This window comes from Neolamprologus multifasciatus, chromosome 8 (assembly GCF_963576455.1).
Source record: "Neolamprologus multifasciatus chromosome 8, fNeoMul1.2, whole genome shotgun sequence".
Classification (NCBI taxonomy): Eukaryota; Metazoa; Chordata; class Actinopteri; order Cichliformes; family Cichlidae; genus Neolamprologus; species Neolamprologus multifasciatus.
Genome location: NC_140446.1, coordinates 10,761,776 through 10,787,255, shown reverse-complemented (window position 1 = coordinate 10,787,255; position 25,480 = coordinate 10,761,776). Strand labels below are relative to the sequence as shown.

Genomic DNA, 25,480 nt, shown 5'->3' with positions numbered 1-25,480 from the left:
CCGAACTCCCCAGCGGGATCGACCTTCTCACACATCCCACTGAAGAGGACGTGTCGTGCTTCGAAGACAGACAATTACCAGCCCCTGCTTCATACAATGTTAACAAGTGAGGAGCATCAATATTCATGCTTCCCTCAGATGCTGGCCTGTGGACGGAGAGACTTTAGAAGAAACAAAACTGCTCCCTGCTAAGTAACAGCATCGCAACACTGCACAGGTCACCATATTCACCCCGACAACAAGATCCCCTGCGGATGTTTCTGTGTGACTTCACGACATCATGTTTCTAGGGCAATCGTGGCTCAAGAGTTGGGAGTTCGCCTTGTAATCGGAAGGTTGCCGGTTCGAGCCCCGGCTTGGTCAGTCTCGGTCGTTGTGTCCTTGGGCAAGACACTTCACCCGTTGCCTACTGGTGGTGGTCAGAGGGCCCGGTGGCGCCAGTGTCCGGCAGCCTCGCCTCTGTCAGTGCGCCCCAGGGTGGCTGTGGCTACAATGTAGCTTGCCATCACCAGTGTGTGAATGTGTGTGTGAATGGGTGGATGACTGGATATGTAAAGCGCTTTGGGGTCCTTAGGGACTAGTAAAGCGCTATATAAATACAGGCCATTTACCATTTACCATTTCTTATCTAGGTTTGCTGCTAAGATCTGTATTGGGATGCTCATGCATGACCTCACTCTGTGCACGCACTAGTGTATGCATAGCTCTCAAAGTTATCCTAAAGATTACAATGACGCCATGCGATAAGGAGCAGGGTGGAGAAAGGGAACGGAGAGCAAAGGTGGTGGAGGTCTCATTAGGGCAGTGCTCTTTGGGATTACAGCACACAGCATTAGGACCGATATAGGTAAGATAAGGAGATTTAAGATCGAGATAGTTGTGTGTGTGCACAAACAAGTTGAAATGCACAGTGAGAAAAACAACAGGTGGGAGGGGAGGGGGGGGAGGGGGGGGGAGAAAAAGAGGAGTGATTCAGAGAAGAGTGAAATTAAAATGTAAAACAAGGAAGCATAAAAACAGACTAAACACTGCCTGTTAGCTTAAAGAGCTCCCAGGAGACTTATCAGGGGAGAAGGAGGATGAAAGGAGAAGGAGCACATAAACGACAGGAGAGACGCAGAGAAAGCCCAGCTGACAGAAAGCGAGCAGTCCAGCAGTGTAGCCTCTTAGGGCAGGGGGGGGGAGGATTGTAGCGGAGATGTCGTCTCCGTGCGCCTTCCGCCTGTTGTCATGGTGATCACTTAACAGGCTTTGGCTGCCAGTTTTAATGCACTTTATTTTTGGCACCGCCGGCATCTGCGCCATGAGTTGGGGTCGGAGGCGCAAACGGCCGTATGCACCCCACTCTTGCGGTGCAAAGGGCGGAGGAGATGTTTTCTCCCCTGACATACAGACAGCCGCCTCCTCCCCTCTCCCTCCGCCTCCTCATCTGAAGCCTTCCATCAAACGCCTCCGTTGCTTCCTACCTCCTTATCAGGCTCCCTGTTCAAGACAGCTGACATGACGGTGGGAAAGGTGAGGCTTACCAGCTTGGCTGTCGCATCTGTACGTGACAGCTTGTTGAATATTAATAGAGGCAGCTGGTAAAGACTGGGCAGCAGTGGTCAAAAACATCAACACCAAACTGGCGAGGGTGTGTCAGAAACACTCCACGAATGGTGGTTGATCGATCGAGTGAAACAAATGACTGGATTGTTTGTAATGTCATTGTAAACTGAACACGTCTGGGTTTTGGACTGTTGAAAGTTATGTAAGAGGCCAGTAATAAGTCATTTCCAAATACTTTGGCTTATTTTTCTTCCCAAAAATCACACAAACTCTATTCAAGCTTATTCTATTCAAGATTTTCTTACATGTCCACTAGAGGGCAGAAGAAAACATCTCACAACTATCAATAAAAGTTGTTAACAAATAGGCAATAGGCAACATTAGGATTCAGCAGATGTATTTAGTTGCTGATGAGCTTTTATTCTTGCTCAGAGTCAAGGTGCAAATGTGCACTAAAGTAAAAACAATAACCTAAAACAGGCTAAAAACTAAATGCCACTTGTTACTTGTCACTTTTTCAGAGATATGAAGAAAAATACTGATTATGGCTTCTCCCTGCTTCATCCTACCAGTGTGTACTTGTATCTAACAATTATTGGCGAACAGTGTGTGTGCACGTTAGAGAAGCTGTAGATGAAGCAGTAGGAGAGAGGAGTGGTTGACAGGCTGTGTGAAACCCTTAGGCAGAAGTTAGATAGGCTGAACTCCATGAATCATCCACCGGGTTCCTCTGACCTTTCAGTCTCTTACTCAGTCTCTTAATCTCCCTCTTGTCGACTTCTTCCTCTGCTACACTGTAAAGTATCGTTGGCACTGTTGTATTTTCGCAGATCTCTCCCTGTACGATAGCATCTTCTGACAGCTCCTCTTTGCTGCCGATGTCTAGCCCTGAGTGACTGTTTGCTCACTGCGCATCTCATTTTCTTTTTCTCCCTTTTCACACAAATTCCTCCCCGACCTCTGCTATCATTCCTCAGCTGTCTTTCAGTAATCACTGCCCCTCCTTTCTCTGTCATTCTTTCACCTCAACTGTCATTTCTTTTCCTCCATTTTCTATTCTGACCCTCAATTCCAGTTGGTCTGTCTGTCTATAAGCCGAAGCGCGCGTGTCCTCCTGTGTGACAGATTGATTCTTACACTGTTGATTTTGATGGAGAGGATATGATATATTCAGGCAGGGAAAGCAGGGAGGTGACAGGCAACACTCCCTCTGTGTTAAATTGACAGCAAGTACATCAAACCAGTCTCAGCTGGAACCACTGGGTTTGTCAGCTGCACAACACCACAACACCCGTTTCTGATAGGTGATGCATTCATGACACCTTTCTCACCACCTCTTTTCTCCGTGGTGATACTCGACAGCATCCCTGTGCTCTGTGCATCTATAACAAGTCTGTACCAATCTAGATTAAGTAGAATATAGAATTGTGTGTGTTTAGATGTGTTCATACATCTGACAATTTAAAGCTTCATATTTAAGTCACAATAATGGATGGGGAGTAATAGTCTCGTAACCAGGCAACAACACCCGGGGCTAGAAAATGAGGGCAACGCAGAAGTGCCTGAAAGTGTCCACTTCCTTGAGTGTCCACTCGAGGCTGGCTTCAAAAGCGCTAATAAACTCTCGTGTTAAAATAAACATGTTCACAGGCTGTTTCAAAAGACAGTTTTCACGTCAATAGTTAATTTTCTCCTTCGTAACATCCTTGATATGAGGGTTTCTGTTTCGCCATCTTGGTTGCAAAAAATGGATGTGATGAGGAGGGACGGGTCTGGTGCCCATTAGCTACCGACGTGGGATTGACAAGATGATAGCCAATGTGGTTTCGTGACATTTTGAAATGTGACATGAAAAAGATGTTCAAAATAGGCATAATTTTTTACTCAATCTACAGGTATCGCCACCTGGTGGCGGCAGTTTGTAAAGGGTCTCTTTTTACTGCCTGAGTGGTGCCTTACGGGGTATTTTTCATGTAACTTTCTTATTTTTCAGTTAATGTACATTTGAAAGTACATTCAAGAAGTCTGGTTCTGAGAATTCATAATGGGATTTCATCAACCAATGAGGGATGGAATGGAGTGACTATCATTTATATACAAACTATGCAAATAGTCGGGGTTTAAAAAACTTAACATCGATCTAAAGGCTTTTTGGCTTACAAATTATGGGTGAAAAGGTAGTAAAAATCCCCTCTAAAGTGCCATAAACTAGAATAATTTTGTGCTTTGAAGCCACCAGCAGTTTTCTCAAGATTACGATTTACTGTCAACCTCCAATTTATCTTTTCTCTCAGCATGAATTTAACTCTTTGGAACAAGACAATCTCAGTGAGAGGCACCGCAAGCCTTGGAAACAAGCTTTAACCTCCACTGTGACAAGCACTCTCTAAGCTCACTTGTTTTAACAGCTGTGCAACATCTTTTCAGAGGCAACAGGCAGGAGTAAAACAGCATTTTCAGCAGGTCTGCCATGTTCTCTGCAGGTTTACGTCCTGGCGCCTGGGCAAACGCGGCCGCTGGCCACCTGACTGCAAAGAGCCAGAGGATTTGAACTGAAGCATGAGCACAGACTTGTGTTAAGTGAAGGGCAGGGGATTGTGGAGTATTGGAGGTAATGTCAGAGCCGCAGGAGGCAGAGTGCTCTTAATTTCACTCACTCCTCCATTAATTAATCTCCCTCATTTCCTTTCCTCCTAGTTCTTGCGTCCTCTGCTTGCCGCTTAACCGTTGCCAGGCTGCAAATGCATGCGCGTGAGATGTTTAGGGATGAATTAATTTTCTTTGAGGGGGGCAGCTGCTGTTGTGGGTTTACCTGCCAAAGGAAGTAATGCATGTGATGCATGTTCACACGCATACACACCTCCTGCTGTGGTGTAATATGTATAATGATAGATTTGGGGCTGTAACTAATGATTTTCTTCATTGGTGATTAATTATTAGATTTTTTTTTCAACTATTTAATTAATTGCATATCTTCGACATGTCAAAAATTAGCGACATAAGTGACATTTTCTTATTTAATTTAACCACTAATCTAAAAACATTTAATTTACAGCCTGATAGATACGACACTGTTCTGTACAGGTGTCCCTGTTTATCTGCTGGTTATATTATTCAATTAAATACCTCTGCTTTGTGATTACTATACTTTTGGAATGAAACTAACACACAAACACGTCTAAAATAATTCTCCCTGCTAAAAGCACAGACAGATTTATCATGAGGGCTCCAAGACGCTGAAAGACGAGCTTTGAAATGATTTTTTTTAAAGACATCCATTGCTGCTAGATATTATGTTACTAAAGTCTTTTTAATTCCCTGTAATAAAATGTGGGGGCTCAGTTAGCGGTCTAAAAACAGAACATTTTTCTCAATTAGATTGCACACCAGTTGTGGAAAATGAGAACTGGGTCACAATGGAAATTATTTTGGAAATCTAGGCCTCCAGTAAAAAAGCTTAAAACCACTTGATGTAGATTACCAAACTTCATAAGATCAGTGTTTTTCCTCTTTCTTTTTTTCCACTAATCTTACTCAGTATTTAAATCTGTATTTAAATTCTAATCATTCCTTTAGACAAATACAACCCTAACTCAGTCCGGGCTGGAGACTGCGGTTTCTGAGCCAGAAACACTTAGTCAGAGTCTGGCAGCAGGAAGTAGCAGAGCGGCGTACTGGGAGATGAGGCCAGTGTTTCCATTATGTGGTGAAGGGAGCTAGGAGTCTTATCCTACTACTGGCCTCTGCTGCTGGTGCTATGTTGCCTCCAGTGAGGGGAAGGGAGACTAGAGGGGCAACGGGGAAATGAGAAATTAAAATGAAGAGAAGAGAAACAGAAGTCACTTTAGTGCTAATGAGAGACAAGCCCTCCGCCATACTATAATCATCTTCTGCCACAGGTTACCTAGCAACCCCAAGCTGCTGTTTGCAGGTGGCTCCATCTCAACAACAAGGTTGGGTGGGGGTTCCTGCTGACCGCTAACTGTTACAGCCATTTACTGTGCCACCCTGAGCTAATACATGACCCATATCCTTTCCCTGCTAAGCCCAAAAGGAGCAGGCTGCGTGTGAGAGGTGGGACATGTCGATGATGGCGAGAGAAGGGTTATAAAATGGTCACGTGACTCCTGCTTTACATGCGCGCTTTGATATGAACATATGGTTTCATTTGGACTATTGAAAATAGTTGACAATCTACCTTTACGTTTAGCGGAAACAGTTGCCGTTTAAATAATTTAAACACTCTAAAGAAAATATGGAGCCATTTTGACAAGGATTTCATTTGATTTAAATTCAAATTACAATCAAATCATTGCTGATTTTCTTGGCAAAAACGATTCTACAAATCATTCAGGTCACATGCGCCACGCAATAAATCAAGACCGAATGCCTTTTTTGGCTATTATAAAAGAAACATGTCACTCGCAGTGGATTGCTTCAGCTGTTCTTAATTAAAGATAATTCTCCCAGAAACTTGCCAAAAAGGCCAAACAAAAGCCTACGGCTGTAGTAAATCTCACGTCCTCACTGCAAATTGGCATCTCTACTGTGAGTTAGGGAAAAAATGAAAAAGTTTTAGACAACTCTGAGAAGAAAGTTGAATCTTTTTTTTTTATATATTAGTGGAACAATCTTGTCACGATTGTCTCTCAGGTTTGACGTTCCGGTTAAAATTTTCATGCAAATCATATTAATAATTTACTGATTCCCTGCATAACCTGACTTTAGTCACCACCCCGCTGCTTGCATTTCCTAACAGTACATGCCAAATCACCCACAGAGTGCAACCTCAACCAAAATAGAGGCCTACACTGGTGCACACTATGTAGGCCAACTTTATGTTACAAATGTTTTACAGGCACAGAGAGGCCAGCATGTATACCCTATACCTGACTAGAAATACTACTTTTCTTTTTGATAAATCTTATAGTTATGTCTGGATCAGGTGATGCTTACCCCTCAGTTACACTGCAATAGACCTAGGCTGCTGAGTGCTTCCTATGATGAACTGAACCTTTCTTCTTCCCTCACCTCTTTTCACTTTTATACCACTCTGCATTTATACAAGCAACTTAGGTGATCTGCTAGCAACCAAAGCAACTAAAAGGAGGTTGCAGTTGCAGCCAGTTGGGCAATACACATTTTCCCCTCATGACTGATAGTTAAGGTGGACAATTCTTGAGCAATGTGATGTCACATGAGAAAACTCTACAGAGGAAAGCCAGAGCACATAGGATGGTCTGCTGTGTACCAGATGCACTTTAATTGGTAACAAATTAATTAGGAAGAAGATTCTAAACCACATTCATGTTCAACAAAAGGCCTTCAAACCACATTTCCATGCTGTAAATGTTCTTGTAGAGGAAAAGGTTGCAAAGGCAAAGTGAGATTTTTATGAAAACGTTGACATGAGGGTCGATAGTATGTAACTGGGAGGTAATGAATGGCACAGCAAACCTTGGTGAACAGCCAGGAGGTTGCTGCAGGGTAAAGGAGAAGCTTGCAGTGCACAGGTTACAGTGCTGTTAGGTCAAACAACACTTTGTGTTCCTCACTTAAGTTTCCCTCCATTTCACTTGTACTTTTACTTACGTGTGCACATAAAACCTGTCAAGAACACACACAGACCCAAAGTCTGGCCGTGACAGCACGAGGTCATTGCATGAGTTGTAGTGGTTGAAGAGAGCGGGTGTGGAGGGCGGGCATAAGCACCCTTTGTTGGCAGCCTCCTCCCTGCCCTTCCCTCCCTTCACTTCCCCAAAAGTAGCACACAAAGGCCACTTGTCCTCCGCTGCCAGTGCCCCACCCCTGTCACCACCCGGCTGCCCGCCACACCAATCCATCCCCTGCCAAGAAAATGAGCGCACGGCTGTTTTAAATGGTACCCTCTGTGTGCACTGGCGGGCCGGAGCTCGCACTCCACTGCGGGACAAAAGCGAGTGTCAACAGCATCCATGGCAGAACCACGCCGGACCTCCCATTACCTCCCCTTCCTCTCTCTTTTTCCCGCTCTTTTATTCTTTGGCGTTGCCCTGAGCTACAAAGTGCAACTCTGAGCCCAAGACTGCAGAGGCAGCAAAAACCTAGTAAGCCCAGTTCAGCAGAACAAGTAACAGACCCCGAAATGACTACTCCTTACCGGGCACGCAATGCATCCACACACATACACACACACACTCTAAAACACTGCTCCCCTCCTCTCCTCTTACCCATACTCCCTCTACCCCTCCCCATTCACCTACTTCCCTCCCACCTCCCACATGCCAGACTTTATTAGACATCCAGAAGAGAAAACAGGAAACATGCTGCTTGCCTGGAAAATGTTGTCTCCACATTATTCGTTTTTAAAGGCTATGCATCACAGCGAAAGCAGGAGATGACTGAGGCGAGTAGAGAGTGGAAAAAACAAAAAACACAAAAAAAGGAAAGTGAAGGACCCTCTGCAATCATCCATGGAGGGTACCCCCCCCCTCCACTTCTTCTTCTTCTCCTCCTCCTCCACTACTAACCCCCCTCCCCCTTCCCCTGGAGTAGCTCCTCTCGGTCTGGCCCTGTTGGTGAGGGGAAGGGGTCTCTGCGGTGCGGGCTCTCACTAAGCCCCTGGCTGCATCATCTTAGTCCATGCCTTTGAGGGCAGGGAGAAAAGCACCATACACCCGCGGCGTCCTTATATGCACGCTTACTCACACACGCTGAGGTTAGAGCTGATGATCGGATGGTAGCAGGACGGAGAAAGAGAGGGGCAGGAGCTTTTGTCCTTTGCTCTTTTCCTTTTTTAAATCTCCTAGGAAGAAAAGGCTGCTGCGGTCGGGGAACGCGGTAGCTGGAAACTCTCTCGCTGCTTCCTCTGCTGTCAGCTGCGCAACATTTATTCGCTTTGCGTGTCTCTCTATCGCTCTCTCTCCTTAGCTTTTTTTCTCCTGCCTTTGTCTTAGCAGATAATAAACCAGAAGCTGCAGAAAAAAAAGACCTTGCATCGGGGAAAAGAGAGGAAAAAAAAAAAGATCTGTCTAAATCAGAAGTGCCAGCTTGGACATACAGAGCTGGGCTCTCTGGGCTTGCACAATTTACGGCTGTGTTCAGTTCACTTCACAAGATCCACACGCATAACACACTCAAGCACAATTCCTCCTCCCTTTTTTCCCTCCTCCTGCCTCTCCACTTTTTTATGTTTTATTTCTGATGTGGACTCCATGGTGTTTTGAGAATGCCTGCCCCCCCCCCCCCCCCCCCCCCCCCCCTCGCGCGCACGCACGCACGCACGCACGCGCGTGCACACACACACTGGTTTGCTCCCAGCCTAAGCCTCACCTCCCTTTCCCTGCTGATTATTTGGTTTCCTTTTCTTCTTTTCTACTTTCATCTAGACCTTCTCCCCACTCCCCACCAAAAATACTGAACATGCACACAAACTCACTCCACCCTGATATTTTTGGGGGCTTACTGGAAAAACATTGGGAAAGTGACATACACACTCATACTGCCTACCTCCCTTTGAAAATGCACACGCATCCACACACACACACACACACACACACACATACACAAACTGCAAACCGCAAGAACAATGCAACATTCAAACCACTCCAGCAACAACATTACAGCTGTGGACTTTGCTGTTCTTCACACCATCAGGGAAGTCATCAGAGCCGAGCGTGTTAAGTTCACAGTTTGGTCCCTGTAGGGGAGAGCTGACAGATCGCCTTGCTGAATGACTGTGAGGATGAGTGGCTGTAAACACCCTGTTTGGAATAACAAAGCAATCGGAGCCTCCCCGCTACTCGCCAGAGCACGGCGACGAACATACACATAAACACACGTGCACGCACACCGTCAGCTGCGTGACAAGCGTGACCAATACAGCAAGAGTCCGGCACGGTCACGCGCCAGAACTGATCATCACTCACAGTGAAAGTAGAAAGGTGAAACAGCACAAGCAGTGTCCATCTAAGTGTAAAGCTACTTCTCTTTTTTTGGTCTGTGTGTAGGACCATGATGTATATCCACTTAAAGTGTGTGTGCTTGCTCAGGTAATTATTGGGGCTGTTGTATCTCAGCTGCAAGAGCCCAACAAGCGGAGACATGACCTGTCATCCGAGCTACAGTCTGCAGCAATGACACATCTGAGAGAGTTTGACCATCAAAGGCAGTAGCAACCCACTTCCTGCCAGCCGGCCAGACATGCTCACACTCCTTATAAAGTGTGGGGATATGGCTGCCCCTCTGATCTTTCTCTCTTTAATAATATTAAAACAGCTGGGTGGGGGTTGTCTGTCTGACAGCAGTATATTAACACAAGAATATCACAGAATCCCAGAAGATGCAGGCATTCTGTGAGGGGGGTATTTTAAGAATAACACCCCCAGATAGAATGCTAATAATTGCATTGAGCTCCCCTGGTTTTTAGTGAATGAAAACGTGGCTGAATTTACAGTCATTCTCGCAAAGGTCAAAAATTCTCATTCGATTTTTCTGTGCAGAAAATTTTGGGTTAAAGCAGGGAAGATGCAGCTGCACAGAAGCAATAGGCTATGCATGGGGAACCACTGGCCCAGTTCAAAGGAAGCGAAATGTGCTCCAGCACTCGTCCAAAAGCTGACGAGCATGTAACGACATGCTTATTTGGAAGAGGCGAGTGAAGACTAGTGACGACAGATTGGCACTGCAGCATCCATCCCTGCTCCCCACACCATTTCAGTTTTGCTGCCCAAAATGTATTTAATTGAAATTCTGACAAAAAAAAAACCTTAGCGCTGAATTTCTGAAATATTCAGTGCGATAAAAATCTTAAAGTCAGAATTAATCAATTCCATTTGAAATCCAATTTTTTTAATGTCTACCGATCTTTATTTTAGCTTTTCATTTTTCTCTTCACTTTACACATAGTAAACACAGTCTTTGTGTAAACATATATGATCAACCTACTCTCAGGTGCTTTGAGTCGCACAAGGATGTAAATCTGGGTTTTTATATTAGCTGCCTCTTTAAAAAAATAGTGTGGCTTTCTACCGAAAAAAAAGAAAAGAAATCTGTTAAATTTTAAATCAACCACACTTACAAGAAAAGCAATAGTGCTGCTTTTCCTGGGATGCATAATAATACTTGAGGTTTTCAGTCTACGCTCCCTCCTGCTGCATGGTTTCTCTGAGCGCCGACCTTTAGCATAGTAAGACATCAAGGGCAGCGTTCACGCTCTGGAAGACCCAACAAATGTTCCAAGCCTTCTTACAGTCCATGAGAGGGAGCCTTCTTCTTTAACCAGCCTAATTATACTGTGTGCACCCTTTTAATGTAAGCGCTAGAACTTGGCTTCTGAGAGCACAGTGGATGTAGAGGCCCGTTAAATCCCCCTAAAGCAGTTAAAGGGATTTTAAGAAAGTAAGTGGTAGAGCGAGCCAACCTGCCGCTTGGAGACGAGGCTTGAGCTGACCATATTATGACCAGAGGTTCAGGGGTTCATTTCAGATGCTGGACTTGGGTCAAAAAGAGGTTCAGCTCCACAGCAGTTAAACCCCAGAGAATATCACCAGACAGCTTTTACAGTACGTTTTTCTTGCTTTGATTTTTTTCTCCCTATTTAGAGCTAAGTGTTGGTGTTCTATTTTTTATTTTAGTGTTAGTGGTATCAAGAGTTTGTGCATTCTTTAATGCAATTTTTTTCTAGCACACTGTAAGACCATGATTTTCCCCTGTACTGTACTTCTACTTATGCTTGATCTGCTCAAAAAATGTCCGCAGACTTTACGGAACAGTTTTCCCGATGAATACTGCTGGCTTCTACAGAGTGCTGAGGATCACAAATTTAATTTACCATACCAGTGGGGTGAAGAGATTTATTTCAAAATCTGTACTAATATAGCCACGACTATCCCAAAAACACTGTGACTTTTAAGTTTACAAATTGCATATCTTGCATCTCGCTGGAATGCAATGTTAATGAAGCAGACAAGACCTTTTTTTCTTTTCATTTCAGCTACAGGTTCAACTACAACTACAAGCTCTGCAGGTAATTACAGTCACTGTGCACATTCGTGAGTTCAGATGTAGCCAATTCATTTCAATAATCAGAAAATCCACCTAAAAAAAAGATCTAATAAGCAAGAGAATCTATTAGCTACACAAACAGTGGAAGAAGAAATCTTCTGGGGACCAGTGGAGGAATGCAATCGTTATTATAAAATACCTCCAAATCACAATATTCAATATGTTTCCAAAATGAACATCTGGAACAGCTTTGTGGCCAAGGTAACTGCAATAGTAGGGAAAGGTGTTCTTCATGGAGTAAGGAAGACACACAAATGAGAACTCACATGTGTAGGCTACAACAGCACTACATTCTGATTGATTCTACCTATAGAATAAATGACTGCTAGGCTGTTATAGTTTTACCAGTGGCAACATTGTATGCAGTTTTGTCCCGAAACATGAAAAACTATGCAAATTTTTTGTGTCATTACTTTTTCACTTGGAAAGACTCAGTGAAATTAAGGTTGAAGGCAGTTTTGTGAAAGTAAAAGTTTTATTATAAAGCCCTGCTTGACTTCATGAAAATAACAAGAGGACAAAAGGAAAAAAAGAAAAAGAATTACGGGTTGCAAGATTTTTGGTGCAGCGGGAATTGTGTGACTTTTTCTAGTTGGGCAGTCTTTGAGTTCCTCCAGCAAGAACAGAGTGCCTTGGCAATTAATATGTTCTGATAACACATTCAAAGTAAATTAGCACAAGCGAAGAAAATGCTCTTCCTTCTAGCATACACTCTCAGTGCATCAGGAATGTTTTTGGCAGTAAACTGACTACTGCAAACCTCAGCAGACTCCACTTCCCAAAATTGTAAATCTGAAAAATTAAGCCCTACAAACATGGCTTAAAAAAAGTCCACACCTTTCCATTGCTAACTTTACACTGCATGTCTTTAGTAAATCCCAACATGTTTTTTTATTCCATAAATGAGCTGGCACTGTCACAAACCTTTAGTAAATCTGTCCCTTATGAACGCATTGTCTGCTTGAATTTATTATGTGGGGAAAAAGACCAAACCGAACAAACTAAGAAGGAATCAGCAATGCAAAATAACTTTAGCCAAAGATCATGTTTGGTCACTTCACAACTTAAAATGAGAGCTGAAACCTCTGATCCCACCCAACCAAAATATCAGGATGATTGTAAAGCCAGTCACCGTGCAACATCAATATACGGGTGATCTTTAGTGGTCTGGACATTCTTCAGAGGGAGGGAAAGAGGGCAGTATTAGTTTAATTTTTGGTGACGCAAGTCTAATTTCACTGCAGTGAATATTTATTTAGGAGGCCCAGGTTTATCCACTGGGAGGCACCTGCCGTGACAGTGGCAGCCAGGGTAAATAACCCCCCAGGCATGTATGCAGACACACAGATACCCACAAGACCCCCCACCCCCTCACCGGCGGTCCAGATAACAACCCTGAGTCAACACTGCCTCTTCGCCTTTGTTTTCTCTGCCTCCCTTCCTCTCTTCCCCTCCCACGTTCAAGTCCCTGCGGAACTGCAAGGACCGGGGCTGAAAAGATGCAGGGATGAGGGACAGAGATAGTGAAAGAGAGAGAAAAGGCAGAGAGAGAGTGTATGTGTGTGTGTGAGAGAGAAGGGCTAAATTACAGCATGGGAATGCAAATGAGTGTATTTTATTTGGGGGGAGCCAACGAGGGCAAGCAGGCTTTATTTTCCAGGCAGGAACAGCCCCCCCGTGGCCTGTGGATCAGTTGCAGCAACGGCTAAGAGAAGAAAAGCGAACATTCTCACTCTGTCTCTTTACTTGGGGAGGAATAAAAGAAGAAATACAACAAATACAAAACCCACAACTCTCAGAGGCTGGTGCAGTCATAAAATAAAATGATATTTTTCTATGCTCTCACGCCACCTCCTCTTCCCATCCCTCCTCAGCTCACTCCTTCCTGCACCTCCTCCACCCAAAGCACAGACACTAAAGTTACTGAAATATAGGCACGCAGCCTGACCAAACACACCACTGCCACCACCGCCACCTCCCCCATCTGGAAAAACAGAGCGAGAAAAGTGAGCGTGTGCAAGAGCGATGAGGATGGAGGAAGCAGGCTGAGCCAGCAGCAGGTGGTCTCCAGATGTGGTGGCTCTGGGGACAGGCCACTCTAGCGCTGTTAAGGGCGACTCAGAGCTCCATCCTTCCCCTTTTTCCTTCCATCGCTCCTCCTCCCCTTTCAGTGACAGGAGCCATCTGGCCTGGCAGAGAGAGTGGAGCACAAAGTCCCAACCCTCCCAAGTGTGGCCCCTGTGTGCCACTCAACGGAGTGCACGAGTAAATAAAATGCATGCACATACGTGCACAAAATACCTCCTGCCTACCTCCCCCCAACCCCCAAAAGCTGTCACATGGCTATTAACCCATCGAAGCTGCAGCCCAGCTGTGCTCCATTACGATAAATACACTGGGGTCATGGGGTCCTGTCAACCAGGAGTCAGCCATCAGATACTATGAGGTGTCCACTTACAGCCTTTTAAAGCTCACTTTGCTAAAGAGTTACAGCCATTTTCATCATCATAGCCCCCCCCCCCCCCCCCCCCCCCCCCCCCCCCCCCCCCCGCTTCATCGCACTACACCCTCTGAAAAGAAACTCCCACCCACCTACTCATCCACCTCCCTCTACCATGGCAAATGATATTTTACACTTCCTGTGGCAGCACAGACCTCTTCCCCACAAAATATAATACCCTGAAGCCTACTGTAACCGGAGTTCGCATTTTGGGCGCACAATTTGACACCTGGAAAACCTGACACCTTAAAGCCACAACGACGTTCCCACGCAACTTGTACGCCGTCACAATTGATGCATTTCACTCAAGCTAAAACACAATTACCCAGAGGTAACGGCGTGTTCCCAAATATAAGTTTAAAGCAAAAAAAAAAAAAAAAAAAAAAAGAGGCTTTCCTGGAAGACAAACAATTTGACTTTTTCTTTTTTTAACCATGGGAAAATAAAATATCTTTCTTCTCTCCAGTTGTCAGTCATTATGACTCCGTTAAGAACTGTTGCTCATAAAAAATAAATAAATAGAAAGCCGTTTGAACCCCTGGCTGTTTCCTGCAGGAACATTTGTAAGGCTTGAGAATACCTTTAAAAGCATTCCTGCGTAATTGTCTGTGCTGCAGTAGAAATCAGGAATGGAGGAAAATGGACCAAAATGAAAGGAAGCAAAGGTAGCAGCCAATGGGAGCAATGCAGGGTCAGCGCTGCCTGTTCTCTCAGGTATTAATGAACAAATAAAGCACTCCATCTCCTATTAGCGTGTACAACATAGGAAACAAGGGATGAGGGATTCGCTGCTGAGCAGATTATTTTGGTTTATTTGTTATTTTAGCATTTGCTCTATGGCAGTAAGGAGGATGTTTCACATCTTTGTCCTCCAGAAAATCAGTATTCACTTACTTTTTAGGACAGCAAATGGGAAACAAAAATATTCGACCGAATTTTTAATTTCTACCCATTATCCCTGCCCATTACAAATAAACTCACATGGGAAATGTTCTGAGAGCCTCTGCTGTGTTTACTGGCAATTGTGCTGGATGAATGGCAACCGGTAACATGGATTTGCAACACGGGCAGGAGATCAAACCACAGGACAAAAGACTAGGCCGGAAGACAATAGAGAAACACAGAGGACCACATGGGGAACAAATGACAACTGATCGATCAGGATGACCACAACTGGCCGAAGCGCAATTTTTACTGGAAGAAAATAGGCCTCACAACAAAAAAGGTTAGTACATCAGCTAGGCAATGAGATCACCCACTATATGGTGGTCAGAGAAACAAGTTCTTCCTGGAAAAAAAGAACAGAGATTACTGTTACACCTTTAAAAAAAAATCCTGTTGCTTTCATCTGTCTTCCTAGGTTTTATTCTTCATCCTCTGTATTTCTCAGTGTCTCTCCTCCTCCCTCCTCCCTGACCACAGACCATGAAAGAAGTAAATATGTGCACGAGGTAAAGCAATCGGTTAACCTTTGAAATACCCTGGCAATGAGATCTGCCTCTCTTTACTCTTTTCAGTTGCAAAAAAAAAAAAAAAAAATCGAAGAAGAGGAGAAAAAAAAACACAATGTTGGCCACCACTTCAGAGGGGATATTCAATATCCATGAGCTTTTTCATTTCACACTGATGAATAATTCAGGGTGACCTGCCCACCACTGAGTGAGAGAGAAAGAGGGGGAGGGATACAAAAGAAAAAAGAAAAAAGGAGAGAATAACTGGGGAGGTATGCAGAGGTAGTTGTCTGCTTTAGTGGATGCAGCTGTTCCTCTGTGACAAGCACAAAACCAGTCTCCTCCCCAGCTGCTGTGGAGAGAGGAATAATATACAGCGGAATTGACGACAGATAATTGGGGAGATTATATCAAAGCGCTGCCATTCTTGCAGCACGAGCAGCAAGCGCACGCCGTTGCTATCCTGTAAACAAAACTGCCATGGGATGGGGAGACTAGTAGAATAAACATGACAATGCAGTCTCTCGAAATAGCCAAATTATTCTTCCCACCAATCATAACAAGTCATCAGACGAAGACCCACAAAAGCTGGAGAAAACCCCCCGCACATACTCACACTGTATGCATCGCACCATCGCAGTTACCTTTAGCACTGAGGACGACAGCAAATTGATCACCACAAAATAGCAGAAAATTCTCTCAATAATGGAAAACACACAAACTTGAAGGGTAATTACAGGGTAATTGCAGAGTCTAAACAAAAACTTGTGTTGCAAACCCGTAATACTTAAATAGGCCTATTGACAGTATTGACTGGCATTTATCAGCAATGCAGAGGAGCGGCAACATAAACTTCGCGTTATTTCGGAGCAGGAACACCTCTGACCCTGCGCAGAGGTCAGCTGCAACTATCGCACATATACGCACAAACACACACTCAAACACTCAAGCTGTCACAAGCAGGGGGAGACCAGCTGTTCCTCATTCGCTCGAAGGCTCCATTCCCTCCACGGGTTGGCTGGCTTTGCAGAAACCATTAATCCCTCTGTGAACGCAACCGATGGTTTGGAAAGATCAACCATGAGAAAACACAGAGGGAGGGGTGAGTGAAGATGGGGCTCGAAAACACTTTTTTTTTTTCCTTCAATTTTTTTTTCCTTCAATTTTTTTTCTCTCTCTGAAATAAATACTGAAGTGGAAAAATAGATTTGTCGTATTTCCTCGGGGATACAAACAATACGGATTTTTAATGGAGATGGAGCAGCAGACAGTTCATGTAACATCTACCAGGTTTTAAAGGAAACTGGAGATACATGACAGAGAGACTGCAAACAGGCAAGTGTCTAAGAATCCCAAAGTTACTGTGAAGCACACGGGGTAGGAAAGTTTCTTACCGATTACCACCGATCATGCATTTTACTTACTACAGAACAAATTGTCCAAATGTTATGAGTTCATTCAGTTTGTTGCACAATTATTTTCAATAAAATTACAGGTAATAAGCACAAAGGCTACAATTACTACACATTTACTCTTTTATGTGAACGAAAAAGGGAAAAAACTAAGAGTTAGCACTGAATAAATTGCTCTGCAGCTTTGAAGTAGTGAGGGTTTTGCATGTGCGTGATTATAAGGCGTTAATACAAAAGCACATATAGATGCTTATTACAGCTCCACATAATAACTCCGTACCGACGATGTGTGAGCTGAACCCTCTTGTCTGTCTCCCTTCATTCATATCAGTGGGATTAGCGAGGATGACACAGACCGTCAGCAACACGTGATGCTTGTATAGTAGCATGCACAAACACATACAGGTGGACAGCAGGCTTCCACCTCTCTAATTCTGCGCCTATTCCTGCCTTAAGCTATTAGCCCTCCACAATAATAATGTGTAACCCATAATTGCATTAAGAACAAGTAAGGAAAGGGTAAACATGCAGTTCAGCCAGGAAGTATTAGGAAAGTTATTTTTGTGTTGCTTTAACACCGCAGGGTATTTGAATTTAAAGAAAACGGAGCCTGGATCATACATGTTTGCACATACACATCAGAAAAACAGCTGTTTTCCGCTGTGCTCCAGTAGCTCGTGATGTGCCTAGTTTTTAAGTTAGCTTATATATATTTTTTAAAGCAGAGCTAAAACAATTCTACTACAACACTTCCTGACGGCACTTTATATGTATAGTAGATAGTGCTAGTCAAAGGAAGAGAGAGACAAATAGAGGAAACTTAAGGTCTTGTCTCTGTGTCCTGCTGTCAGCTTCATCACATTCAGCCATCCTGATGAAAATGAGCACTTCCTGCTGTTGAGAGACGGGCATCTGTTGTCTGTGTGCATGTGTGGCAGCATGGTGGATTGTGCCAACCTCGTTCATTGTTCCATCAGCGCGCACACACAGCCATATATCGCAAGGCATGAATATCTGGAGTTATGCATGTGTGACCATGTTAGCTATAAATCAAAGCGCTTTGCTCCCATAGAATCAAAACCAGAGCGGCTACGCAGGAAGACAGACGCTACCTTGTTGCTAAAGCATTCGCAAGTACTAGTCTAGGGCCAAAATGACACACAGGGAGTGGTTTCTTTCCACCTAGCTAGGGGGAAAAACATGTACGAGTGCACAGTGAAATCAACGTCAGACACCTGAACACAAAGCAGTTTAGCCAAGGACAGCTGAGTGCACATTAGGCATGCATCCTCGTGAATGTCCTTCCAAACACAGGCAGGGAAATTAAAATCCCATTCAGGCCCCCCATGGGAACCATGCACTGGAAGGTTGCATAACTGTCAGCCACAAACAGCAATGGTTTCCTCTCAGAGGCAAAAAAAAAAGTGATCTGCTGTGTTTTGACTACAACCTGGGCACCGAGTGTGTCACCAAGAGAACAGACTTATTCAGGTAAACACATCAACTGACACATCCCATATGGCTATGAGGCGCTGCTGCCAAGTTCTGGTCTCACTCCTCCCTGTAAGTTACAAGCTCTGCTCCCAAAATATACCCCGTCTCCTCCCCACACTGCCTGCTAATTCTCCAGCCCAGAAAAGTACAGCTGAAGATGTTCTGCGGATTATCTCCACAAGGAAACCACGTGCAAGTGTCCACCTTTGTTAATCTACTGAGCACGCACACAATTCAGGCTACAAGCCAATCGCACATACAGCCAGGGAAATGGCTCTTCTGCTTCACGTGACACTGAAAGTTTCACCCACCTGTGCCGCTCTGTGGGATGCCACTGACGGACAACTCCATGGCCAATGCAAGTGCTTCGAGGCCCTCTCCCTACTTAAGGTTGAAGGAAATGGTGCAACAGAGCTCGACTCAACCGTTTAATGCCATTATTAACACTACTTACAGCTTTAGCCAACCAAGACAGCGCCCAGCGGAGAGGAGGCAGGGCCCTCCCACCTGCACCTACATCTACATAAATATTTTAAGAAAGCACCGATTTCACTTCTGCTCACGTCTTTGTTTTTACAACTCTCCTCGGAGAATAAATTTGAATTTAATGGTACGATAATGTAGATGCCTTCACGCTATGTGTAAACGTCCACTTTAATGTGAGACGATGAAAAGGACAGTGCTTCGTATTGGGAGAATTTATTCAGGACGTGTAAAAGGAATAACGTGTCAACTTTTCATCAATATGCATGTTTTAACATAAAACGCCATGCATGTAATGCGAGAGGCTCTTCACGGATATACAAGCGCCTCTGCAGAAAAATGACTAGCAATTTCTTGAGCTGTACACTGCTCAGGGGGAGCGGGCGGGTAAAAGAAATGATTTCATTTAGTGGCCTACACCGTCTTATTGTTTTCACTCAATTATCTCTGCAAAAAAGTAACAAGTGTAAAAAAAACTAAATGTGTAACACTGAATGCGGAGCTCCACTTTCCCGTTTCCTTAAATGTGAAGATTATCTGCCTCTGATTACCACTGAAACCTATGTTGCCTGGCAACACACAATTAAGAAGTACGCTTTCCGATCAGCAGCAATGGCCGCCCATTATCAGATGAAGTTAGTGAAGCAACAAATGTCAGCGCCATGCAAATGAGTTTGTTTGCTAAAAGTGTTATGGGTACGTTCGGCCGTTGCCGTGACCTTGGAGAGACGCGTACATTTCCACGAAACTGCGAGAGGAACCCTCCTGCCTTCCCCACATCTCCTTCTCCCTCTTCTGATTCTCACACCTCGCTTCTTATTTCCTTGACAACACATGAAGGGAAGCCACTTCATAAAAGTCATTACTCTATAACAAGTGCAGCGGCCCACAGACCCATTAGAGAGGCCGGCAAGATACAGGGTTACACGGCTGAAAACAAGGTTAAAAGATTTAATTCCTCCCTAAGCTCATCAGCTCTCATCAGCGGGGAAATATATCAACTAGTTAGAAGGAGAAATCAAAATAAGCTGAGATGATGCCTCATTGGAGAAATCACTTGCAGTATCTGGACATAAAACGCTACCTCACTACTTGTGTTAGCCTTGTTTGAGGCCCATTAATAACTGTATTTCCGCAGATCTAAATATAAAAGCACACTTAGGAAAGCTCCAAAAACATATTAATTTAGTAGTTATTTCCTTAATGGCTCTGTCACTATGAAAAAAGCTATAATGAAATTTCAAAGTGAACATCAACTGCTGTTTATTAGCAGTGATTTTACAATCTATACTGTATACTGCTTCTTGGAACATGTTGGAAAATGTGTATAATGCAGATCAGTGGACATTTACTTAATAAACTCAATATATTAGTTAAATTTGAGTTTATAACAAAAGAAACACTCTTTTAGTTGCGCTGCACTGGAAGCAGGATTTGAGTGGAAGCGTGGAGTCTATAAAAACAGTTACCTCCTATAGTCGACGCAAATATACATCCAATTAGTGTAATTGGATTTGAGGCGGTTAAGCCCCAGATTAGGAGAGAGTGCAGCGTAAAATAGAATGACAGTACCTCTGTATCAAGGAAATAAACTTTTACATATAAGACAAGCTTAACATTGATGCAATTCTGTCACTTAACTCACTCTGTCTAATATCTTACACTTAAATAATCAAAAGTGTTTAAAATGTGCTTTCTAACTTCACCAAATCAAGTGCAGGCAACCTTGAAAAGCAAAACGGAGCTGCAAACTACTCCAAAAGCACATTTGTGCCTGAAAATAATTCTGACCAACAATTTTAAAAAGAAATAGATGGAAAAAATGTTGACCTCAATAAAAGCAGTGCTGCTCAAAAGAAATATTTCAACTTGATGATGAGACAGGATCCTCTCTGGCAAATGACACAACTCTCTTGCAATACATGTATAAATAGTTGCGTAATTCAAAAAAGAAGACCCCTCTGAGCAAAGCTACTTAACTTGTCAGATGCATCTTGCATGCTACTCCTCCATTCAAAAACACTGTCAGTGTGATTTTTTTTCCTAGTATGCCAAAATCCATGTCAAAATATGTAGAACTAATATACAGAAGAAAATGATTACCAACTTACAAAAAAAAATGTTATTCAGCAATAAGGATGGAAGGTTTGCATAAATTAATGAGAAAAGTGAGGTTGGACATTACTTGTGTCAGGCGTAGTGACCATGGTTGAGACTATGACAGGTGGACCGGTGCGGCGTCCCACCATCTTGTTGTTGTTAAGGTTTTGCGCTTGAAGAGTGGTGGCAGAGCTGACGGGAACTATGGTACTCTCAGGAGCAGTATTGATCCCCTTGCGGAGAAGTTGTGGGCTGTGAAGGGGGCTTGCTGCTCCTACAGGTGATGCTGGGGGAAAGTTGGGGGCTCTCTTCATCAGTTCCATCGGGGAATAGGAGCCAGAGAAGGTTTTAGGTGCAGCTCCAGGGGTGCCTGGAGCAGGTGGAGGCTGGTTTCCGAGAGCAGACATGGCAAGACCGGTGTGGGCATTATACATGGAGAAGGGTCTTCCCTGAGTCACAGCACTGCTATATCCTCCAGGGCTGACTGGAAAAGCTCCAGGTGCCAGCGGCCGTGCTCCTGGGTAGGTGGTGGTTTCCAGGAGATGTTGGGAGGGTGCGCTGCTCGGTCTTCTACCCAGAAATTCTCCCATTCTAGGGGAAACTGTCTGGACAGTGGTGGGAGGTTGCTGCATCAGGTTGGGGTCCATAGTCAAACCCTGCGGCTGCACGTAGAGGTCATTGCGATGGCTGAAGCTATTAGATCGGGCACGTGTTGCCGTCCCACTTGTCTTGCAACTGAGCACCACTCGTGACAGAACACGGGCCTGGGCCAAATTAGGGGCCACAGACCTAACATCATGGTCCTCCATCATCCCCAGTGTGGAAAGAGAATCAAAGCCATGTTGCAGCAGAAGTGTAATTGTGCTTTCAGCCAAGCCTTCCCCTCTTAGGAAAGCCAAGAAAGCAGGGTCCACCATCTTCTTGGGGTCTGCAGCACTGGGTTGGTGAGGAGGCAAGGTGGAGACCATTCCAGCTGTGGCAGCCACCATGGCTGAGCTGGGGTCATAGTTTGGATCATAAGGCAGCCTCTGGGAGGCTACAGCTCCGTAAGCCCTGGGGAAAGCTGCGTCCATTCCCTGAGAAGCTGGGTCCACCAACGAGCTGGTGGCAGCTGGCTGAAGGGGATCCAGGCGCAAGCTGTTGATACTGTTGTAAGTTTGACGAGCAGACAGCGGTTCAGCAGCGTAAACAGGAAGTGGGGGCTGAGCCCCGAAGATCGCAGTAGCGGGAGAGCTGCCACCAATACGCTGGACGTCTGGGATCATCTTAGATCCCAGAGTTTCCCTGTACAACCGGCTCAGCTCATGAAGCGGAGGGGGAGGCGGTGGCGGAGGAGGCGGGGGGAGGAGGGGGAGGAGGAAGAGGTGCGGGTGTAGGTGTAGAAGCAGAGGCCAGTAAAGAGGGCGTGGCTCTTGCTTGTCCTTGATCCCAGGAAGACCTAACCCCCCCAACGCTGGGCCCATAATGCAAGGCTGATCTGGTGAGCAAGTGCTGGTTATCCCTGTAAAACCCAGACTCCTTAGGTGGATGACCAGATAAGGTGGCGTCAGTGAGGTAATAATCCTGAGGTGGTGCTGAGGCCCGGCCTGCCATTAGCTCCTTGAGGTAGAGACTGCTGCTTAGGTCAGGTACAGAGGTTTTCTTCAGTGGTGGCTGCCCATGCTGGTCCTGCTGGATCTGTCTGTACAGAGAGGAGTGGAGGACTGGATCCCGTTTTTCCCCAAGATCTAGGTGACCGTGAAACCAAACGTCTCCGTCTTCCCCACACAGTGCAGAAGAATTTCTACACCCTGCAATGTTACCGCAGTAGTGACAGCGACTTGCAGCCCTATCGTTCTGGCCTTCACTCCATTCAGGACCACGCTGGCTCAAAGAGCCACCAAAATACGACTGTTCACTTGAGTTAGGCATCAGTGAAGACAATAAATAGTGCAGCTATAAAGGCGGAAAATAGAGCTAGGTGTTATATTTCAACTCTCCAGTTACACTCAGCCCCAATCAAAAGAGAGGAACAGAGAGGAAAAAAAGGAAAGGTGAAGCAGGAGGTACCCTTTTACCTGATGTGCAACCGAAAGCCCCCCTCCCCTCCCCTCACTTCTCAGTCTATGCTATCATGTAGCTCCCTGCTGGCAACCTATTTAAATAATTCAGTCCTGGAAACATGAGAAATCTGTGGGGAGAGAGGCCCAACATGATAAAAACACAGAAAGAATACAAACACGCAGAAAATTAACACACCTTTAGGTTGCAGCTCTGCTCCATTCTACTGCAGAGGTCATGCTTGTGCTGGGTATCACGGTTACTTTCCAAGCTAAGACTGAGGGTGAGAAATTGGGGTTAAAAAACACATGCTGGACAATGGCAGCAGAATGGAGGAGGGGACAAGGCGAACTAATCCACTGGGGGTTGATGCACGCCATTGGCAGGCGTAGTCTTCTTGTCCACTGCGTTTGCCACAAGGGGATTAGCATCACACTAAAACCTGCTTAAATCCACTGCCCCTTGTGACATCACTTGAACTAGATAGTATACACAGCCAACATACTGCTGATACCTCTGGATGTGTTTATAGAGAGTAAAGCTCGAGTGTTTACCGCTCACCTCTCCATTGGCTTGCAGCCGGTATCCCTCTGGGCATTCCCAGAGGGACAGAGAAGGTTGGGGATTGACATGGTGTATTTCCCTTAAGAGAGGGGGAGGGGATGGTTACAGTGTCCAGTCTACTGTACTACTGTGGGACACATTTTATTTAGTGACTGCTAGAAAGAAGACAGGACACCACTGGGCAAGTTCACATATATGAATGCCTATAATCAGCCATGTTCTAATGATTGTTTTCGTCATGATTGATTAGACACTACGATGAGTAGTGTCTGTGTGGTCCTTGTAATACATGATCCTAGAAACACCTACTGCAGTAGGCTGGTGTGTCAACATAATAGTATCTCAACTGTGCACAAGGCACTGAAAGAACATTACAGGTGTGTAGCAGAAATCTAAATACGTGTGAACTGAATTAGTGCATTATTACATGGTACTAAGCCACTATATCTATCAGTTTGTCAGCAGGCATTCTGGTCGATGTGAGCCATCACAATATCATCTGTGCGCGTCATTTTTATCCACTCACAGAACTTACACTTCGCTACTGCACACCAGATGCGCAGCAGAGCAGATGTGGCTTATGAGATGTCACCATCAGCGAGATAACTGCCAGTGTTTACTTGCTGTGATAAGAGCAATGCAAACAGTGGCAGGAGGAGAAGAAAGGAGCTTTGATAAGTGTCTGATAGGAAAAAAGGCAGATAAAGCGAGAGGCTGCCAGTTTTGACTTTACCTCGAAAACAGATAATGTGAAATAGGACAAGGAAGGAAAGGAAGGGGAAAATGACTGGACTATACCGAATAGATTGTCACATCTAAATGTCTATAGGATTGTTTCTGTTCTGCGTTTTACCCATCAATGAAATAGACACCTCGGGTTTAAAGGAATACCTTTTGCTGCAAGTCTCTGGTGACATCATCTGGATGCTTCTGAAGCTAAGACACTGAGACAGCGTGACTGAGACAGGCTAAATTTATTCCAGTTTAAGACTAACAAGAAACTGCTATAATGCTGTGTCTCTTTATGTTGTCCCACTACCTGTCAAACCGCAGAACCAAATGCTATAACTGCCTTGTTTTCGACTCCAAGCTTAAATGATGCAATAGTGATAAAATATCTAAACAAAACCAAAAGAAACAACAAGAGATTTTTTAATTATGGAACATCTGAATCAGAGAGCATTAAGTAGGTCAAACAAAGAAGAAATCAGAACAGTTTTGTTTCTCCCTGCAGCTCTGTGCAGTGCATGATGTCGCACATCTGAAGAATGCTTTCTTTTATTAGAGGTAACCCATACCTAGCAATTTCCGTGCAGTGATTTCTCAGTCCTGTACTCTCAGGTCTGAGTCTCCCTGCGCCTTTTTGTCAACTGTAAAACACACCATTAATCACTGTGTTGTATCTCTCTGCGGCGATCGCAGACAATAACTTCTTTTAATAAGCCCCTTTCAGGGCTGTGTGTCACTCAGTTCCCGCTTCCTGACAAAATATTAATAACAATAATAAACATCTCAAGTACGGTCGGACTGGTGTTGCTTACAACGAAACAAGGACGTGGCTTATCATATCTCCCGCAATCTATTAGCAAAAGAAGCTGTGGTAGCAAATTCATCTTGTGCATTTTCCCTGACAAGCCTTTCTCTCACGAGAGTTGCTCCATAATTAAGTGAGCATACTACACTGCACTCATCAAGCAACAGGGATCCTGTGTTTGCTTGTATGAATAATACAATAAAGGGAAACTCCAAATTTAAACACTGGATATGTGGTGAACGGCATCAAAATTAATGCCAAAACCTCGGCTTGCTAGCTCACAGCCAGTCATGCGGCTCTGTGAAAGATC

General features: G+C 44.6%; 1 protein-coding gene across 7 annotated transcripts in view; it reads right to left on the bottom strand.

Moving 5' to 3' along the window:
* The window catches only part of ctbp2l (C-terminal binding protein 2, like), a 97,048-nt gene that overhangs the window by 23,395 nt on the left and 48,173 nt on the right, over window positions 1-25,480 (bottom strand). Inside the window, exon 1 of one of the 7 annotated variants that reach the window (XM_085169925.1) lies at window positions 21,118-22,348. The exons of 4 other annotated variants lie outside the window; for them this stretch is intronic. In XM_085169925.1, coding sequence (XP_085026051.1) covers window positions 21,118-22,297 — 1,180 coding nt within the window. In that variant the 5' untranslated portion in view covers window positions 22,298-22,348. 2 more of the 7 variants (XM_085169930.1, XM_085169932.1) reach the window with 2 other exon arrangements.